The sequence below is a fragment of the Telmatherina bonti genome, assembly GCF_933228915.1.
Source record: "Telmatherina bonti genome assembly, chromosome: 12".
In the NCBI taxonomy this organism is placed as follows: Eukaryota; Metazoa; Chordata; class Actinopteri; order Atheriniformes; family Telmatherinidae; genus Telmatherina; species Telmatherina bonti.
In genome coordinates, this window is record NC_136610.1 from 28,868,375 (window position 1) to 28,884,889 (window position 16,515).

At 39.6% G+C, this 16,515-nt stretch overlaps 3 protein-coding genes across 3 annotated transcripts in view; 2 read left to right on the plus strand and 1 right to left on the minus strand.

The window, feature by feature from the left end:
* Window positions 1-624: 624 nt before the first annotated feature.
* On the plus strand, window positions 625-5,416 carry zdhhc15b (zDHHC palmitoyltransferase 15b; the record flags this gene model as incomplete). Its single annotated transcript, XM_079250429.1, has 11 exons — window positions 625-742; window positions 1,141-1,167; window positions 1,278-1,372; window positions 1,460-1,580; window positions 1,869-1,938; window positions 2,212-2,244; window positions 2,326-2,446; window positions 2,623-2,755; window positions 2,922-3,048; window positions 3,302-3,420; window positions 4,757-5,416. The coding sequence occupies 11 exons, from the start codon at window positions 625-627 to the stop codon at window positions 4,798-4,800; spliced, it is 1,008 nt and encodes a 335-aa protein (XP_079106555.1). The 3' UTR covers window positions 4,801-5,416.
* A 1,289-nt stretch (window positions 5,417-6,705) lies between these two features.
* uprt (uracil phosphoribosyltransferase (FUR1) homolog) lies at window positions 6,706-14,915 on the minus strand. The gene is made up of 8 exons (XM_079249719.1): window positions 14,830-14,915; window positions 13,875-14,108; window positions 13,392-13,434; window positions 13,235-13,304; window positions 13,001-13,063; window positions 9,038-9,199; window positions 8,261-8,359; window positions 6,706-7,039 (listed from the first exon to the last, which is right to left on the minus strand). The coding sequence occupies exons 2-8, from the start codon at window positions 14,105-14,107 to the stop codon at window positions 6,933-6,935; spliced, it is 777 nt and encodes a 258-aa protein (XP_079105845.1). The 5' UTR covers window position 14,108; window positions 14,830-14,915; the 3' UTR covers window positions 6,706-6,932.
* Window positions 14,437-16,515, plus strand: part of abcb7 (ATP-binding cassette, sub-family B (MDR/TAP), member 7) — a gene marked incomplete at its 5' end in the record, with an annotated part of 28,189 nt that continues 26,110 nt past the window's right edge. Inside the window, one exon of the mRNA XM_079249718.1 lies at window positions 14,437-14,586. Within this exon, the coding sequence (XP_079105844.1) occupies window positions 14,437-14,586 (150 nt within the window). The remainder of the gene's footprint in view (window positions 14,587-16,515) is intronic.

Genomic DNA, 16,515 nt, shown 5'->3' on the forward strand with positions numbered 1-16,515 from the left:
CTCTTCTTATACACACTACCTGATAGCATAATCATAGAGACTCAGCTACTCAGTTTTAGTCATGAACTTTGAACTTATACAATTTATATTATACTTATATTTAAACTACAAATGGACCTCCTTCACAGGTGTTACTAATACTTAACTGTTTGGTGCAATTTTGTTAACTAGGCTTTGAATATAAATAAACTCAAAGCATTTAATTAAATGATTTGTTTATAGGACCCCAAGCTCCCATAGTCCTGGGAGATTGAGGGTCCTACGCAGTATCTTAGCTGTTCCTAGGACTGCACTCTTATGGATGAAGATGTCTGAGGTTTCTCCAGGTATCTGTTGGAGCCACTTCTCCAGTGTGGGGGACACGGCCCCCCAGTGCTCCGATGACTATGGGTACCACTGTTACTTTCACCTCCTTGAGGCCTTGGTATACAAATCTATCTATCAATCTATCTATCAATATATATGTATATATATATATATATATATATATATATATATAAGTAATGGTTTAGAAACTAAACCAAAATACTGGCAACTCTCAAGTGAATCGATCCCCGATGCTGCTCATTGATAAGCCGCAGGAATAGTAGTAGAGCCCAGATGAGCGCGGCGTTTTGATGGAATATGGCTCTCTCCAGAGGTTTGAGATGCTGTCAAAGGGTTTTCTCCTGGATTCCTGTTCTTATTATAACTGCAGTTGTGCTGTGGTCATACTATGCCTACGTATTTGAGCTATGTCTTTGTAAGTATGACAGACTTTGTTAGCTTGCTCTATTTTTTGCCGTTTTCTCAGCGAGACCGCAGATTACCGCACAGCAGTGTTGACAAAAATAAGGTTATTGACAAGGAGCTAGCAAACTAGGCGGAAGTAGCTGCCGGTTTGATTTTTTTCTTTGGCTAACGTTAAATTATTTTGTTTAATTTAATATTTCTATTATATCATTATTTATTTATTTTTACCCCGAGACGACAACGTTAACTTGGTTATTTTTTAAACTAATATCCTGTTGTTGTTCTTAGGTCATTATAACCGGTAAATCTAGCTACTTTGGTTAGCCTGGAATAATTTCTCTATCACTTTTTATTTTATTTTATTTTTTATCTTGTCTTTTAATGGCCTTAATGTTCTTGTTTCGACAGTTACACTCACCAATACTTTGGAAAAAGGTAAGCTACTCTTCACGTTTATGCAATAGGCACTATGGAGTGTCAAAGTATATATTCGTGTTATGACAAGATGCTTTTCTTTCTCATTGTGGGTGGTTTTGTGTTTGCAGTGGCTTATCTACTGGTGTTTCATGTCTGCTTTGTAATGTTCACTTGGACCTACTGGAAATCCATATTTACCCCTCCTGCTACACCATGCAAAAAGGTATCCTGAAAACAACAAGACTATTGTGCATACACTCAGTCTGTGTTCTGCAATAATAAATGAAACAACTTGTGAATTTTGGTTTAGTTTCAGCTGTCGTACTCAGACAAGCAACGATACGAGATGGAAGAGAGGCCAGATGCCCAGAAACAAATCCTGGTTGAGATAGCAAATAAGCTTCCCATTTTCACTCGAGCTCAATCTGGAGGTAAGCTGTTTGGTCAGATAATGTCATAAGTTATAGCCGCTGGGGCCAATAGCCAGGTGCATTTACTTTTATCCATCATCTCACACATAATCTGTGTTTGTTGAAAGGAAATAGGTGAGTGCAATTTGCTCTGTGCGCTGTCCTGAGCATCCCCATCTCGAGTAATCAGCCAATGTACCTCTTTCATTAGTGTTGATTGCTAAGAGTAAGTTCTAGGCTGCAGGAAGTATTTGAGGGGATGCTCAGCTCAAATGTCACCCATTCAAATAGCCATCCTCTTGTCTCCAGCTATCAGGTTCTGTGACCGCTGCCAGGTACTGAAGCCTGACCGCTGTCACCACTGCTCCGTTTGTGAAACGTAAGCTTCTCTTTCCTCCCCAATATATTCATCTAGGCAGATTGCCCCAGGCTGGTACTGTTGTGACCATTGGCGAACGTTGGTTTGTTGGCATTTTATCAATCAGTGCAGTTCTTTGAAAAAAGGAGAAACCACATATCTGAATTCATGTTAAGAAAGTAATAAGAAAAGCTAAACTAGAATTTAGATTTTTATTATGTGAGAAATGGCATTTTGGTATTTTTTTCTTCTTCTGACTAGATTTATGAAGTAAATCAAGGGTTTTCATTTCAGATGTGTCTTGAAGATGGATCATCACTGTCCTTGGTATTACTTTTATATTCTTTGAACATTAGAATGCATCAATGTGTTGTCAGTGCTCTAACATTGTTTTTTTTTTTCTCTCAGGGTGAATAACTGTGTTGGGTTTTCCAACTACAAGTTTTTCCTTCTTTTCCTCGCATACTCTATGTTGTACTGTATATTCATTGCAGCAACAGTATTTCAGTATTTCCTCAAGTTCTGGGTGGTGAGTGCCATTGTCTATATTACTCAAAACATCATCTGTAAATGTCGTCATACTGTATGTTTGCGTTAATGTTAATGAGTTTACAAGTTATTATTTTTTATTTATCCTCCATTTTATTTTATTTACCACACAGAGCCTTCTTCTTAGTTTATGAGCTCTGTTGTTTTCTCTCTCAGGGGGATTTGCCAAATGGGCCTGCAAAGTTTCATGTGCTCTTTCTCATGTTTGTGGCACTCATGTTCTTTGTCAGCCTCATGTTCCTCTTTGGCTACCACTGTTGGTTAGTGGCCAAGAACAGATCCACTTTAGGTGAGAGTTTACATACTGGCCGCAAAACTTAAAGATTCATTTCATGAAATTTCTCTTTGTTGTCATAAATCTAAAGTTTGATTTATCTTTCACATTGGAACTTTTAAAAATATATGTGGAATATAAAAACACTAACTTTGGCTTTTTTTTTTTTTTTTTCATATAGAGGCTTTCTCAGCTCCAGTTTTTGTTGGTGGACCAGATAGAAACGGGTTTAATGTCAGTGTACAAAAAAACCTGGAGCAGGTGTTTGGAGAAGATAAGAAACTATGGTTCATTCCTGTCTTCACAAGGTGAGATTGCTGACAAGAGACAGAAATTCAGACATTATTGAGGACCTCAATAATACTCTGTACCATGTCAAAATATAAGGGGATGTGGAAATGTTGTTGATGGGTAATGTGAAACTGATTGCGGGTTGAAAAGTGGTTTTAAATGTACCAGCATTGACACTAATGAACAAAATGTTGAGTGAGAAATTGGAATCTGGTAACAGTCTTGAATCTTTAACAAACCTTCATTTCCTTTTGTACCTTCGTGTGTCAGTCAAGGGAACGGCCACTACTTCCCCTTAAAGAGTCACAACTCTGAATGTCGTAACCCCTTATTAGCTAATGAGGACATGTGGGATGAGTCAGACGATGGGTCTGAAGAAGGAAGCTTAGGTGAGTAGAATTTGTCATGTTTGTTCAACAAAACTTGTAAAGTAGAAATTAATTTTCATTAATTAAAAATTGAATATCTTAAATTTAAAAAAAGTCATCAAAACGTGTCTTTTTATCCAGTGAATGGGCCTACTGTTAAATTGGATCAATATTTCTCTGTAGTATAAACTTTACAGGCATATCTTCATAGATATACTATAATGTCACAACCATTTCCTTCATGGGTTGTTTTATCTTTGCTTTTTTCTTTGAATCTTTACGCTGTTGTCTATGTCTTACTATGAGCAATATGTGCTTGTTTTTTTTGTCTCCTCTAAAGATTCAGGGAAATTCTGATTTTTATCACTTGCTTTTGTACTTCATTAGCTAAATTTGCTGCCTGGACCCAGAAAATGTTCCGTTTAGCTTTGATTATGGCACATAATATGTTGCATAATGATAAGTATTTCCAATATCACGATCTTCATTTCCATTTAGAGTTGCATTTTTACTACGATCTTGTGTTGAAGATGGGTGTGTACTTAGTTTTCTCTTACACTTGCCAAAGTTTGGTCACCTCACAGGCCAAACTTGGGGCTCTCTCTGGTCACCAATCTTATGTGTGAAAATGATGTCTTGCGCTCCACTCTTTTACAACTTTAGTCTGATGAATCATGGGATTACCATCTTGACAGGTTCTCATTTTTGAGGGGAGGTGTGATCTAGTAATAGAAAAATCTGGTCATTCAGCATTTTAAGACAGACAGCTGACATTTAGTATACGCACCCTAACATTGCGGATTCTTATGATTGGAAGCAACCCACATCATAATGCTACCCCCAAAGACTCTTACCCACTATAAATAAAACCTCATTGTTCTTGGGCGAGGCAGTGTATTTCATTGACTTTAGACTGCAGTTTTATGAAAACAATTAGTTAAAGTGGACTTGATAATGAATCATCACAGGCAGCTAACCCTAAATTTCCCATGACTTAGTTATCCAGACATTGAAAGCTTATATTTAAAAAATGTAAAACAGGTTCATATCTAATGGAAAAGTCAGGTCATTCCACATTGCAGACGCAGTTAGGCTTTGGATCAGAAAAGCTTAAAGTTACAGTGTTATTCATTTGCCTCTCCTGCAGATATTCACAATATTTTTTTAAAATTTAATGATCTGGAGGAGTCAGTCTTGTCCAGAATATCTGCTGCTGTTTGCTTTTCCACCACAATATTCTGCTACCACCTGGTGGTCATACAAAACACACCATTAACTGTGAGCTCCATCAGTTGAATCAAAACCATTGAAAACAGTACGATTTTTGCACACTGAAATGTATTTTCTTTTGTTCCAGTTGTAGACATAGACCCCTCTGTTACCATGGAGATGGGAGAATAATTTCCACTGATACGGAAGATGCAGACTTGTAACACACACACACACTGCGGACCATGGAGGTAACTGCATTCCAAATCATGTGCTTTTTGGGACACACTGAAGGGAGCCAAAGGAGTGGATTACAACCTGAATTTGGACAATCATTGCCAATCTTCCCCTGAAGTTTTACATAATGATGAACTAAAGAACTCACTGGATAACCAGTGGCAGTATTACTTCTCCCGCACACATGGATAGACAACTGTCTCAGTTTTATTTGGAAAATTTTTTTTTTTATTTTTTTTTTAGTATTGCCTCACTTGCAAAAAAAAAAAACCCAACAAAACAATAAAGTTATTTTCTGACATATCACAGTTAAGGGCATCAGCCTCTGTGGGATTATTTGTAATGTTGCTGTAGAAGTGGGAAGCTTCTCTCTGGTACTTAATATGCCTCCATTTCAGAGGTAGGTTGAGTTTGCAGTTTGCACCTGAGGACTTTGTCTTAGCTGGATAGGAATTGAAACTGAGCTTAACGCCCATAAGGCTTCAGAGCTCACTTGTGGCGACTCTGTTTTCTTGGTTTATTGTATCAACATTCGATTTCTCCTTCTTTTTCTGTTTTTTGTTTGTTGAACCCGAGTATATCTGAACACCTTACTTGACCTGCGCCTTACTTAAAGACATATTCCTCTTTGATGGAGGTCAGTTTTTTCCTAAGAATGTATTCTGTTCATCATCCTGCCTGTGTATACACTGTGCCAACACTGAGCACAAATTTATCATAATCCTGGTTTTATAGAGAATTTTAACATCTCTGTAGTTTAAATCATATATCTATCTAATAAAAGACAGCAACCGGAGAAACTAACTCATCAGCTTTGCAGCTGAAACTCACAGCATTTAATATCAGAGTATCATAATTAACTTGATTTTTTTTTTCCTTTTTCAGCAAAGTGTTATCCTATATTTACTGTATGCATTACTCAATGTTGTTGGTTATTTTGTTGATTGAAATAAAACTGCAGTAATCGGGTTGAGTTTAAAGTATGATATGCTAATGAGACATACTGTGACAGTTTTAAATAAACGTGTTTGAGTCACATCAGCTAATGATAGTAATGTGGTCTTAGAGGAATAAAGTGATATTAGAAAACAGCTTTTATCATATGCAGAAACCCATGCATGGGAGGGGACGTTTACTCTTCTGTGTTATAAATGTACATATTTATAGCAGCTGCTCCTCATCCACTGGCTGGTGGAGGACAGCGCTCTTCTGCAATGTGATTTTTCTTTTTTTCTAATTGTTTTATCAATCTCTAAATTTTTATTACCATGGAAACAGTCATTATCGATATCATTCAAGGACTTGACATTTAGTCAGTTAAATAATGATTTCTTTTTATGTCTGACTAAAATGTTGGAACTTTTACTTAACCTCAACACTGTTTGATCTAGACACTTTTACTTTATCAGGGCTGCCTTTTTTTTTTTTAATTCAGCCCAACCAAACAGTGCTTGTGTCAGAAATATTCCTTTTTTAAAAATGAAAACTGTATGTTTTATCTGAAATTGAAGTTTTAAAGTGTGTACAAAAACATGAGCAAATATGTGGATGTTGAGCTTTTCAGTCTTGTGTATTTATTGATATCATACTCAACATTTTTCTCTTTATGTAATGAGTTGACCTGCTGCAGGCAGTCTGTATATTTTGCACCCCTCTGTGACACTATTTAAACAATGTCCTTTTCTCAAACTGAATCCATATTGCACATGGCTTTTTTTTTTTTTTAAAAAACAACTTTGAATTGTTTTCCCTTTTAGCCAACGACCCCCCCTCCCCTCCTTTACCAAAAATACTGACTCTCATTTGCTGTTTTTGTCTGTAAACAAATATAAATTCTTTATTGATCCATCAGTTGTAACATGCAAAATAAAATGATCCATGTAAAACTCTGCAGCTTCTATTCTACAACATGAGCATATACAACAAAAAAGCAATAAATAATTACATTAACAATTTTGTGACAGTTTAGGAACTTTGTAAATTAAGTAGCAGTATTTGGCACAACAAGGAGAATATGAAATACAAGACAAGGTATACAAAAAAACCCAAAGCATATTGCTCACTATGTTCCTCAAGTTGTCCTCTCTTTAATCTGTGCCAAAATACCTTTGTCCGAAATGTGTTGGAGCCACTGGATGAACCTCTGTGGTCAAGATAGTGATATCTGGAAACTCCTGGATTATAGAGTTGGCTCCTAGAAGAGATAAACATTGTTATATTTAAAAATGAATCACATCACTAAGGTTTATGTTAAAAAGTAGCTACAGACCTTTTTTTTTTTTCTTGTCCAATAAGGGACAAGTTGTGTTGTGAGTCACAACAAATGAGATTTGACAAGTGAATAACTTATCACAGGGGTGTTTCGCTTCAGGCAAGTTGATCAGGCAATGCTGAGCTAAAGTGAAACTGCAAACTTTTTAGCAAGTGTTGCCTTAATATATACTGAGCTAAAACAAAATGTATTCATTACTCATTTAATTTCCATTTTTTAGCGATGACTTGTTTCTGTCAAACCCTGAGAAACATCTCTCTCTGCTCCATGACGCCCATCTGCAAGTTTCTAGTAACAATCCTTTGAGTCGTTAGCATGGCCAAACCAAAACAGTATATTTAGACTACATGGGGACATCAAACCAAACAGAGCTCAGTTAAACTGAGGGTACCCACAGACTCGTCACCACTTGCAACTCTTCATCATACTCAATTATCATGGCCATTAAATACACTATTAATGTAAAAGTAAGAATAGATATTAAGATGACTGGCAAAGGACAAAGATGTGATGTGATTAAGGTTTCAACATTCAGTGCAGCATAAACCTAAAGTGCCCTCTAGGAATCACTGAAGACATTACATATTGGAACAAAACAGCTAAAAATAGCATCAGAGGGCATCACCGAGGGACAATATAATGAGTGAAAGGTTAAAGCACATTTATAGATGGAGCATACACTCCATGCAACAAGTCCCTGCATGATTCATAGCAGATTGGACCTTATGTTGCATGCCATTTCCTTATTCTGTTTCTGCACATTTCCTGTCTCATATCACTGCTTCAGTAAAAATAAATGCAACATATTTAGCAAAAGAGCAGAAAAGGTCCAGTCAAAAGAGGAATAAAGCTACTTTCAACTGATTCATAATTATTTCACTTTATAGCAACATGTCTAAGATTTTAATACATCTTGTGCTTGACTTGAAATTTGAACCTGGAACTTTTATGAGAAGAAAGGTCAAAGTTTGAGTAATTGAGGTATGCATATCCAAAGTAAATGTCATCTAGTCAGTAGTTAATGGGAAACTACCATACTGGTCTAAAGATTATCAACCAACTCTTAACATTACATTTAAACAGGAAATGAGATTAAGGATTATATGTGTAATGTGAGCTGAATATGAGCTGTGGCTTGTGTACCATGAGGTGTGGAGAACAGACTGAGAAGGATAATATGTCGGGGTTGGACTCCATGCTCTATCAGCACCCTCACCGCCTCAATGACAGTGTTCCCTGTACCTGCAGAAAGAGGAAATGTAAGGTTAGACATGCATTTAGCTTCCTTCTAGTTACCAACCTGCCATTTTATTTGGAAAAAATGATTACTACATATTCATTTAAATCTTGCTGAGTCGTGTTTAGAACAGAGTGAGCTCTTGTAACAATTATATTGTTTCTCTTATTAAAATACATCATTAGAAGTGCTGAGCTGAGATCTGACGGACCTGCCTATGAGTCTTGGCAGGCTTTATTTGATCTTGTTCACATGCATCAATTAAACCACATATGTTCCATCAGTCTGACATTATAAAATGTACTTTCAGCTAAGCCTGGTCACCATAACATTTTTGAAAAGATACTGCTTTGTGACATTGGGAAACCAGAACTATTAAGATACTATTTTTGCTGGTCCTCATTATGCTATTCAGCAGCCTGGTGGCCATCGCCTAGGCAGTATATAATTTTCCCCCACAGAGAGCTATAATTATCAGAGCAGTGTGAATGGGCCTGTATGATGTGAAAATGCAAACCTAGTGTTGAAGGTCAATTCAAGGGAGATTTATCAGAATGAATAAATACATAAAACTGTTTTTCCAATCACACAAAATAAGAAATCTCTTGACATTTAAGTGCAATGCTAAGTGGTAAACTGGAATCAATAGAAAGGCAAACTGGGCTCAGCTCACCAGAACTTACTTAGTATGGGGTACATGAGCAACACTTTTCTTCTGTACACATCAGGGGGGAACTTAGCATAGTAGACTTTTGCTTTCTGGGTCTCCTCATCACTTTGAATGAGGATCTTTCCTATGCGAATGGAGCGGCAGCAATCCCGGAGACCCTGCTCCATGGCCTCACCTGTGGGAGGAAATATCAAGAACAACTTGACTTGAAGGGCTGTTCATTTTTGTACATACTGTATATCAGGGCTATTCCACTCGGTCCCAGAAGGGCTGCACTCCTCCAGGTTTTCAGCATATCTCTACAACAACACACCTGACTTCATTTAATGAGTCATTGTGCAGAACTTCATTGGCTGTTGGATCCGTGTGATGTGGGTCAGGCGTGTTGAAGTGATACATTGAAAACCTGTAAGGCCCCCGTGGGACGAAGTTGAATAGCCCTGCTGTACATGGATCCAATTGGTGTTATTCACAAGTGATGATATTACAACAATCCTTGTGAGACTTAAATTTAGCGCAATTAAGTAAAAACAAAATATTATTATAAAAAACTAAATCTGGACAGAAAAATTCTTCAACTTGATGAATGACAGCCAACCACGATGTAAAGATGTTTAACATGCATGGATAGCAAGGTGAGGACATATTTAGTAATATAATGCGATGTGTGGACAAGGGGGGGACTTCATGTCCCCAGGTGGGGGTGTCCTCTGTGAGTGAGGGGGCGGTGGGAAATCGGTCTGGGATTCCCCTTCTGCCGCCCCGCCTCCTCTTTGTCCTCGTGCCCCCCTTCTGCATGTGGTGAGTTGGTCCCCTCTTGGGTCGGTGATGACTCTCTGGTTAGAGTCGCCGAAGGCTCTGGTTACGGGGATGGCTGTCCCCGGCTTGTCCTGGTCCTTGGGGGGCCCTGGGAGTAGGGGGCATGCCCAGTGCTGCGGGCGGCTCACCTTCTGGAGGAAAGCTCACTTTCCTCCAGACTTAAATCCCTCAACCCCTCTTCCTCCCCGCTCCCCATCACACACAGGCAGGGTATTGGGAGGTGTGCACGTGGCGCTGGGTGGTGAGAAAGGCCATCAAGGTGGTTTTGATCGCTGCACCCAGCCTCGGCTCACCTCCCAGTTTTAATTACACTTAGACACCAAACACCAAAACACTGACGACTCACATGATTAGGGGGAAGAGCATGCGGTGTATGGTGGGCGGGGCTGCTTAGGTGGTCCCTCTCCCAACACCGCGTGGCACTTCCCTCAGTTTTAATTGCAACTAATACATACTTCACAATCAGTCATAAGCGGGGGGGAGGCAGGGACGATAGGGTCTTCTCATGCCCCTGCTCTCGGGGCTTTACTGGGGGGGGGGCACGGGTGGGGGAAGAGTGCCGTCCATTAGGCCTAAGTCTGGGCTGGCCTGGCTGTAGGAGGGTTGTCGCCGGCCCTGGGGGGGTGCTGGGTCGGCTGCATCTGTGGGGTGGTGGGGGGGACGCTGGGAGTGGTGGGCGGTAATTATGGGGGCCCTGATCGGGGCCATCCTGTCCTCTGCCCCCTCTGAGGCATCTCACATGGGACATGATGGAGGGGTGAGGTGAGGATGTGTGGGAGTGGGTGTATGGGGTTACAGATGGATGGTGGGATGGCTGGGGGGGGATTAGGGTTGGGGATATAGGTGGGTAGGGGATAGGGATGTGTGAGGATGAGTAGATGTGTGTGTGGAGGGGTATGTTGGCGCGTGGGTTGTATTGGGGTGTGCCTGTGTTGGAGGAGTGAGGGTGTGTGTGTGTGTGTGTGTGTGTGTGTGTGTGTGTGTGTGTGTGTGTGTAGGGGGGGTGTGTATGCGGAATGGGATGTGTGAGTGAGGGTGAAGTTTGGAGGGGGGCTATGGGTGGTGGAGGGGTGTTTGGTGGGGCATGTGTGGTTGGGTAGAAGTAGAGGGATGGGGTGGCGGGGTGTGAGCGTGTGTGTGGGGGGGTGAGCGTGTGTGGGGGCGGGGGCGATTGGGGTTCGTGTGACTTGGTATGGGTGAGTGAGTAGAGGTGGGGTGGGGTTGTATATGTGATGGATGATGTGCATGGATTGCAGAGGGTTGTGTGGATGGGGGTTGAGAGGGGAGTGCGTGTTTGGGGGGGGGGTATGCATGTATATGTGTGAGGGGAGTGCGTGTTGGGGGGGGGGGGGGGGGGGTGGGGTTTGTATGTATATGTGTGTGTGGTTTGGTGGTGGGGGGGTGGTGTCCTGTACCCGGGGGCGCGGCTGGTGCGCTGGAGTGCAACCTGGCTGCCGCTGGGTGGCGGTCTGGGGATCCTGGTCCTCCGTCGGTGTGGGCTGTGCTCTCTGCCTGCGGGGGCGGGGGGCTGCTCACGGGCTCTTGGGGCCCTGGGGCCTGCGCTCTGTCTGCCCTAGGTGGCCGGTGCCCGGCGGGATCGGCCCTTGCCGGCCTGGGCCTGCTGGGGCCTGTTCCCCCTGACTGCGGGGGACTCTGGTTGGGCACCTCCTTCGCCACCTCCTGGGCAGATGCATGGCTGGCTCTGGAGTGGGGGGGTTGGGATCTGTACCTGGGGGTGACTGTCGGTTACCCGGGTCTCTGGGTTCTCCTGGCCTTCCTCTAGCTGTAGGCGGGCGGGGTCACATTGGCATGATCACTCTTCTCTAAACACGTTCCACTCTGAATGTTCTGCATGAATGTTCTGCATGTGTCACAGTCACTGAGTCATCCAGCAAGTTTATTCACTAACAGCAGGTACCTCTCTTTCTGTCTTTTTGACTTAACTTGCTAGTTTCTGGTCCTCATGATTGTCAACGGTTTTGTTCTCCACGAATCTAGAGTTGGCTTGTGTGGGTGTATATATTTATGTGTGTGGGTGGGTATGTGTGTGTACTTATGTGTATGTATGTATGTGTATGGATATGTATATATGTATGCATATGTGTGAGTGTATGTGTATGTGTGTGTATGTGTATGTGTATATGTATGTGTATGTATGTGTGTATATATGTGTATATATATATATATATATATATATATATATATATATATATGTGTGTGTATGTATGTGTATATGTATGTATGTATGTATATATGTATATATATAATGTATGTGCGAGTGTATATACATATATATGTAGGTGGGTATGTATGTGCATATACATGTATGCATTGATCTCTTTCTTTTGTTTTTTTGTTTTTGTTTTTTTATGTTCTCTTTTCTGTTCTCTTTCGGCCCCTTTCCTGTCCTTTCCGGTCGGGTCCAGCAGCATAAACTCTGTAATACAAGCTATTATCCAAAACAAATTGAAAAATAAAATAAGAATCAAGAAATACAAGGGGATCATTACATCTACAAAAGTTCCCCTTGGCAAAATAAATTTGCTCAGCAGAACACAGCATCCAGAACATCAGTCTGCTTGCTTAAATGCTGGACAAGACAAAAAAAAAAAAAAAAAAAAAAAAAAAAAAAAGTAATATAATGCATAACCATAAGCAGCATCCTTTAAAAAGTAAATATGCCTAACAGGCCTACCTACATTTTCTATCTCTTACAAAATGATAACACATCTTATAAGTAAGAATATGATAACAGAAAAGAATAAAGAACAAGTCACTGTCCTCCTGTATATAAATATATTTTCATCTCAAATTCCCTATATAACTGGATGTAATTATTTGGTATACAATTTAACTGACACACAAAACTTACAGATCATACCTTGTACAGGGATCCTGTCAATGTTTTTCTGCTGTTTCACACCTGACTTAAATATTTAGTCATTAAGACGTTTGTGCAGAACTTGACAACAGCTGTTTGAAAACTATTTTATTTGAACTAAGTGTGTTGGAGCAGTGAAACATTAAAAACTGCAATGCATTGGCCACAGAGGTCTGGAGTTGGTGATCACTGACCTAGTGCATACATGCATATCATTATTAAGCATTATTGAATGTCCTTATAAAAGCAAAGAGTAGCTTGGATTGTGTAACTTACCACTCCTCATAATGCTAACCCCACAGTTGCCTCTTTCAAATTTAACACCTTCATACTTGTACCCTGAAGAAAAAAAAAAAAAAATCACAAAGAAATCACAAAGGCATCTGTTCAAACAAGTCTACTTTGTTACATATCTTTCTATACTAAAAAACAGAACCCAGCACGTAAACTGATTGGATGTCAGTTCTTTTCTAACCCCGATCATTAACGTGATTAAAGACAGATTCTTGCCTGTTGGAGTGGTCACGGTGCACTCAGAGTAGGGAAGCTGATTCAAGCCTTCTTCAACTACTAGTCTGATCTGTTAATGGACAAAAGAAAGTAAATATAATTCTGTACATGGGTACATGTAAGTTTATATTACTTAATAATATTGTTATCATCTTACCAATCGATCTGCACAAAAAACAAAATCTCCTCTACTGGTTGTCCTGAAAATAAAATATCACCACAATTATATCAGTGTAAGGTACCAATTAATACTCAGTCCAATAGATTTTCCCCTGAAGTAGATTTACTCATCATATGTTCAATATTGACAGTATTACTTATAGCACACAGAGTATCTTATATAAGCTTCAATAAAGTTGCTTGCAGTGAGATGAGCATTAAAACCCATGACTGTTTGTGTAACAGTATTGTTACAGACAATGTAAAGACAGCTTATTTTAAAATAATCTTAAAATAAATTATCATTTGTCTGCTCCACTGGGAAATTTTCATTCTTTGTTTGGGCACAAAATAAATCTAAATATAATATTTTATTTTAAAGGTCACACAATGTTAGATTTCATCTCAAACTAGAGGTACTCGGTCCAAAATAAAGGGCCATCTCATTCTCTGGTCAGTATGTGTAAGAGTGGGGACTCACTTGTCTCTGATTATTGTCTGTAATTCTCGGATCTGGTCGTTCAGAGGAAGCAGCTTCAGCTGAGATCCCAGGTTATCTTGGTTGACAGCTTGTGAAGGGGCATCGCTTGATTCAGAGTTGGTCAACACTGCGGGCACACTGCTGCTGCTATTGTTGTTTGCAAACCGTACTTGCTTCATTGGATGTTCTTGGCCACTGTTGACATTGTTCAGCTGCTGGTTGTGGCATGGCATCCTGAGAATAAGATGACAAGGATATTGTGCTAAAGCCAGTTAGCGGTTCAACTCCGACCGCCACACGCGACTGTCTGACAAAGGGCAAAACGTGCTCTTCCTTTGGCTTCAACACTTGTTTTTACGATTCACGCTGCTAATATACAGACAACAGACTTTCAGACTATATTAACAAAGAACATTAAGGTATTTATCCACGCTGTGTGAAGAAAGTTTAACAGCTACATAAAACGTGGCTTTCTACTTGCTAGCTGTGACCACGGCGCGTTAATGAAGGCCGGAAGTGACGTAGCCGGTGTGTTGACTAACCATCTTCCTTCCTCATCAACATGGCGCCGATGTTAGTGCCGCTGAAATGTGGCTTGCACCTTCAAAGACGAAAATTAGCACTACTCATTCGCCAAACAAGCTTGTATCACGTTTGGAATAAAAGTCGCATTGAAGACAGGACGAACCATACACGCCAAAATACTTACGTGGTGAGTGACGAGGCAGGTTGGTCAAAAGGGGACACGGTGTTTTTGGACTGACAGTCAACACACAAGGACAGATATAAAAGTGCCTTTAACTAACTTTTTGGGATTCACATTTATTTAGCCGTTGTGGATATAATGAAAAACCACTTTCATTCATGCATAAGTGCTGTTAAATAATAAACTGTCTAAAGTTTTCGCTGAACTCTACACATAGCTAGTCGGCTAATATAACATCAATTGAGTTACCTGTGTTAACAGTCTTGTCTCGCCATTGACGATCTCGTCTAATGGTTATGGAACAAATACCTTGTTTTTAGTTTTAACTGTCTAAGTTAAGGGATTGTTGCTCAAGATAAGGCGTTTTCATAAACGCAGTCTGTAGGCAACGCGTGGAAAGCCGGATTTCAGTCACGTGTCTTCAGCGCAAAGTGACAAGTTAGATAAGACACGACTGTCCCACCCTTGATAACAAACCTTACAGCTGATGTTCACGGCATGTCGCAGCAAATGACTATTATTTGGATCGTTTACTTTATCCATATGCTGATGAGTTAAATTCGGTTGTCACATTTGCACTTTCAGTTTCGTAATTGCTGACATTGCTTGAAGCATACTTTAATACGCTGCAAGTAACCTTGAAGCATATTAAGGTTCTGCCTTGTAAATAAATATTTTAAAAGAATCTTTCCTTTAACGCAATGCCACAGCAAAAAGGCTAAAGTAGTTTAGTAAAAATATTTAAGATTATTCTCTAACAAACAAAAACCATTTCTCCTATTTGCTACAGTTCATTGCTGGATACGCCTGTAGAATTCTACCACAAGATTTTCACATTAGATTTGTATTTATTTATTTATATTTGATCGTCACATTGGGACATTTAGTTTAGAAGTTACTCCTAACTTTTCAGCTAAGGCATAATCAGTACCCCCACCCTCCACCTTCCACCAGCTTGGCAAAGGAGGCCATTTTCAGGGCTCTCCATAACTACTCTTGCTAGTTTCAGACTGAGTCAGTCAGGGTCATTGCTCCTAAGCTGAGCCAACATTGTGTTGGATGTGGTGAGGGTCATTGTACTGTTCTGTAGGGTCATGAACCTTATTAACACTTCCATGTGAGATTTTATTAAAAGATATCACTGTGCCTTACTTAGTATTTTGTCAGTCCTTACCAACTTTCTTGATTATGGTGTGGAAAAATCAGTAAATAGTGTGCTGTTGCGACCACCATGAGATTTCCTAACTAATTGTATTTAACAGTGAATTGTTTTGCTTTTTGCAAAGTTGTCTTACATATATTTCACTGTTACAAAGCCCAGACTACTAGAGGGCTGTCACACAACCAAGTGTAAATGATTTACCATGAACTGTAAAAGATCAGAGGTTTACAAGGTTATGCAATATATAGTAATCACTCGCTGTTTTTAAATCTAATTTAAAAACACTTTAAACTCCCTGACCTTTAAACCAGAGTTAGATGTTGACTTTAAATATATTTTTTTAATTAATTTTTTTGCGCTTTTATCTTGTGTTTTTTTTTTACTATATTTTACCCCTCCATAAACTCTATGGTTTACCGTTTATGGTGCACCATATGGTCAGGATCATTTTGATTTTAAAGTTCGTGTCAATAAAGTGGTGCCGTATTTTGCAATCAGACCTTTCATTTATGTTACTTTTTCATAAAATTACCAAATCCATAATATTATGATTTAAAGAATCAAAGAAATATATTAAGGATGGGGTTAACTATTAATTTGTATACTGTTCGAATTTGCTTTACTCCACAAGGAGTAAATAAAATCTGAAATTTGACTCTTCTTGAACATATTAGATACAATGCACAGTGAGTATTTCCAGTGATGATGTGTTTTCAGGTAAATAAATATATCCAGTTCTTGCCCACTCACTTTCCCAATGAAAACAAGTATTT

Bases quoted from the DNA above. Each gene is read 5' to 3' on its own strand.
- uprt (XM_079249719.1), bottom strand. From the start codon at position 14,107: ATGCCATGCCACAACCAGCAGCTGAACAATGTCAACAGTGGCCAAGAA. The intron at 13,305-13,391 runs GTAAGATGATAA...GTCCATTAACAG, and splicing joins TTTTTTGTGCAGATCGATTG to ATCAGACTAGTAGTTGAAGA. The intron at 13,064-13,234 runs GCAAGAATCTGT...TTTTTTCTTCAG, and splicing joins CACCGTGACCACTCCAACAG to GGTACAAGTATGAAGGTGTT.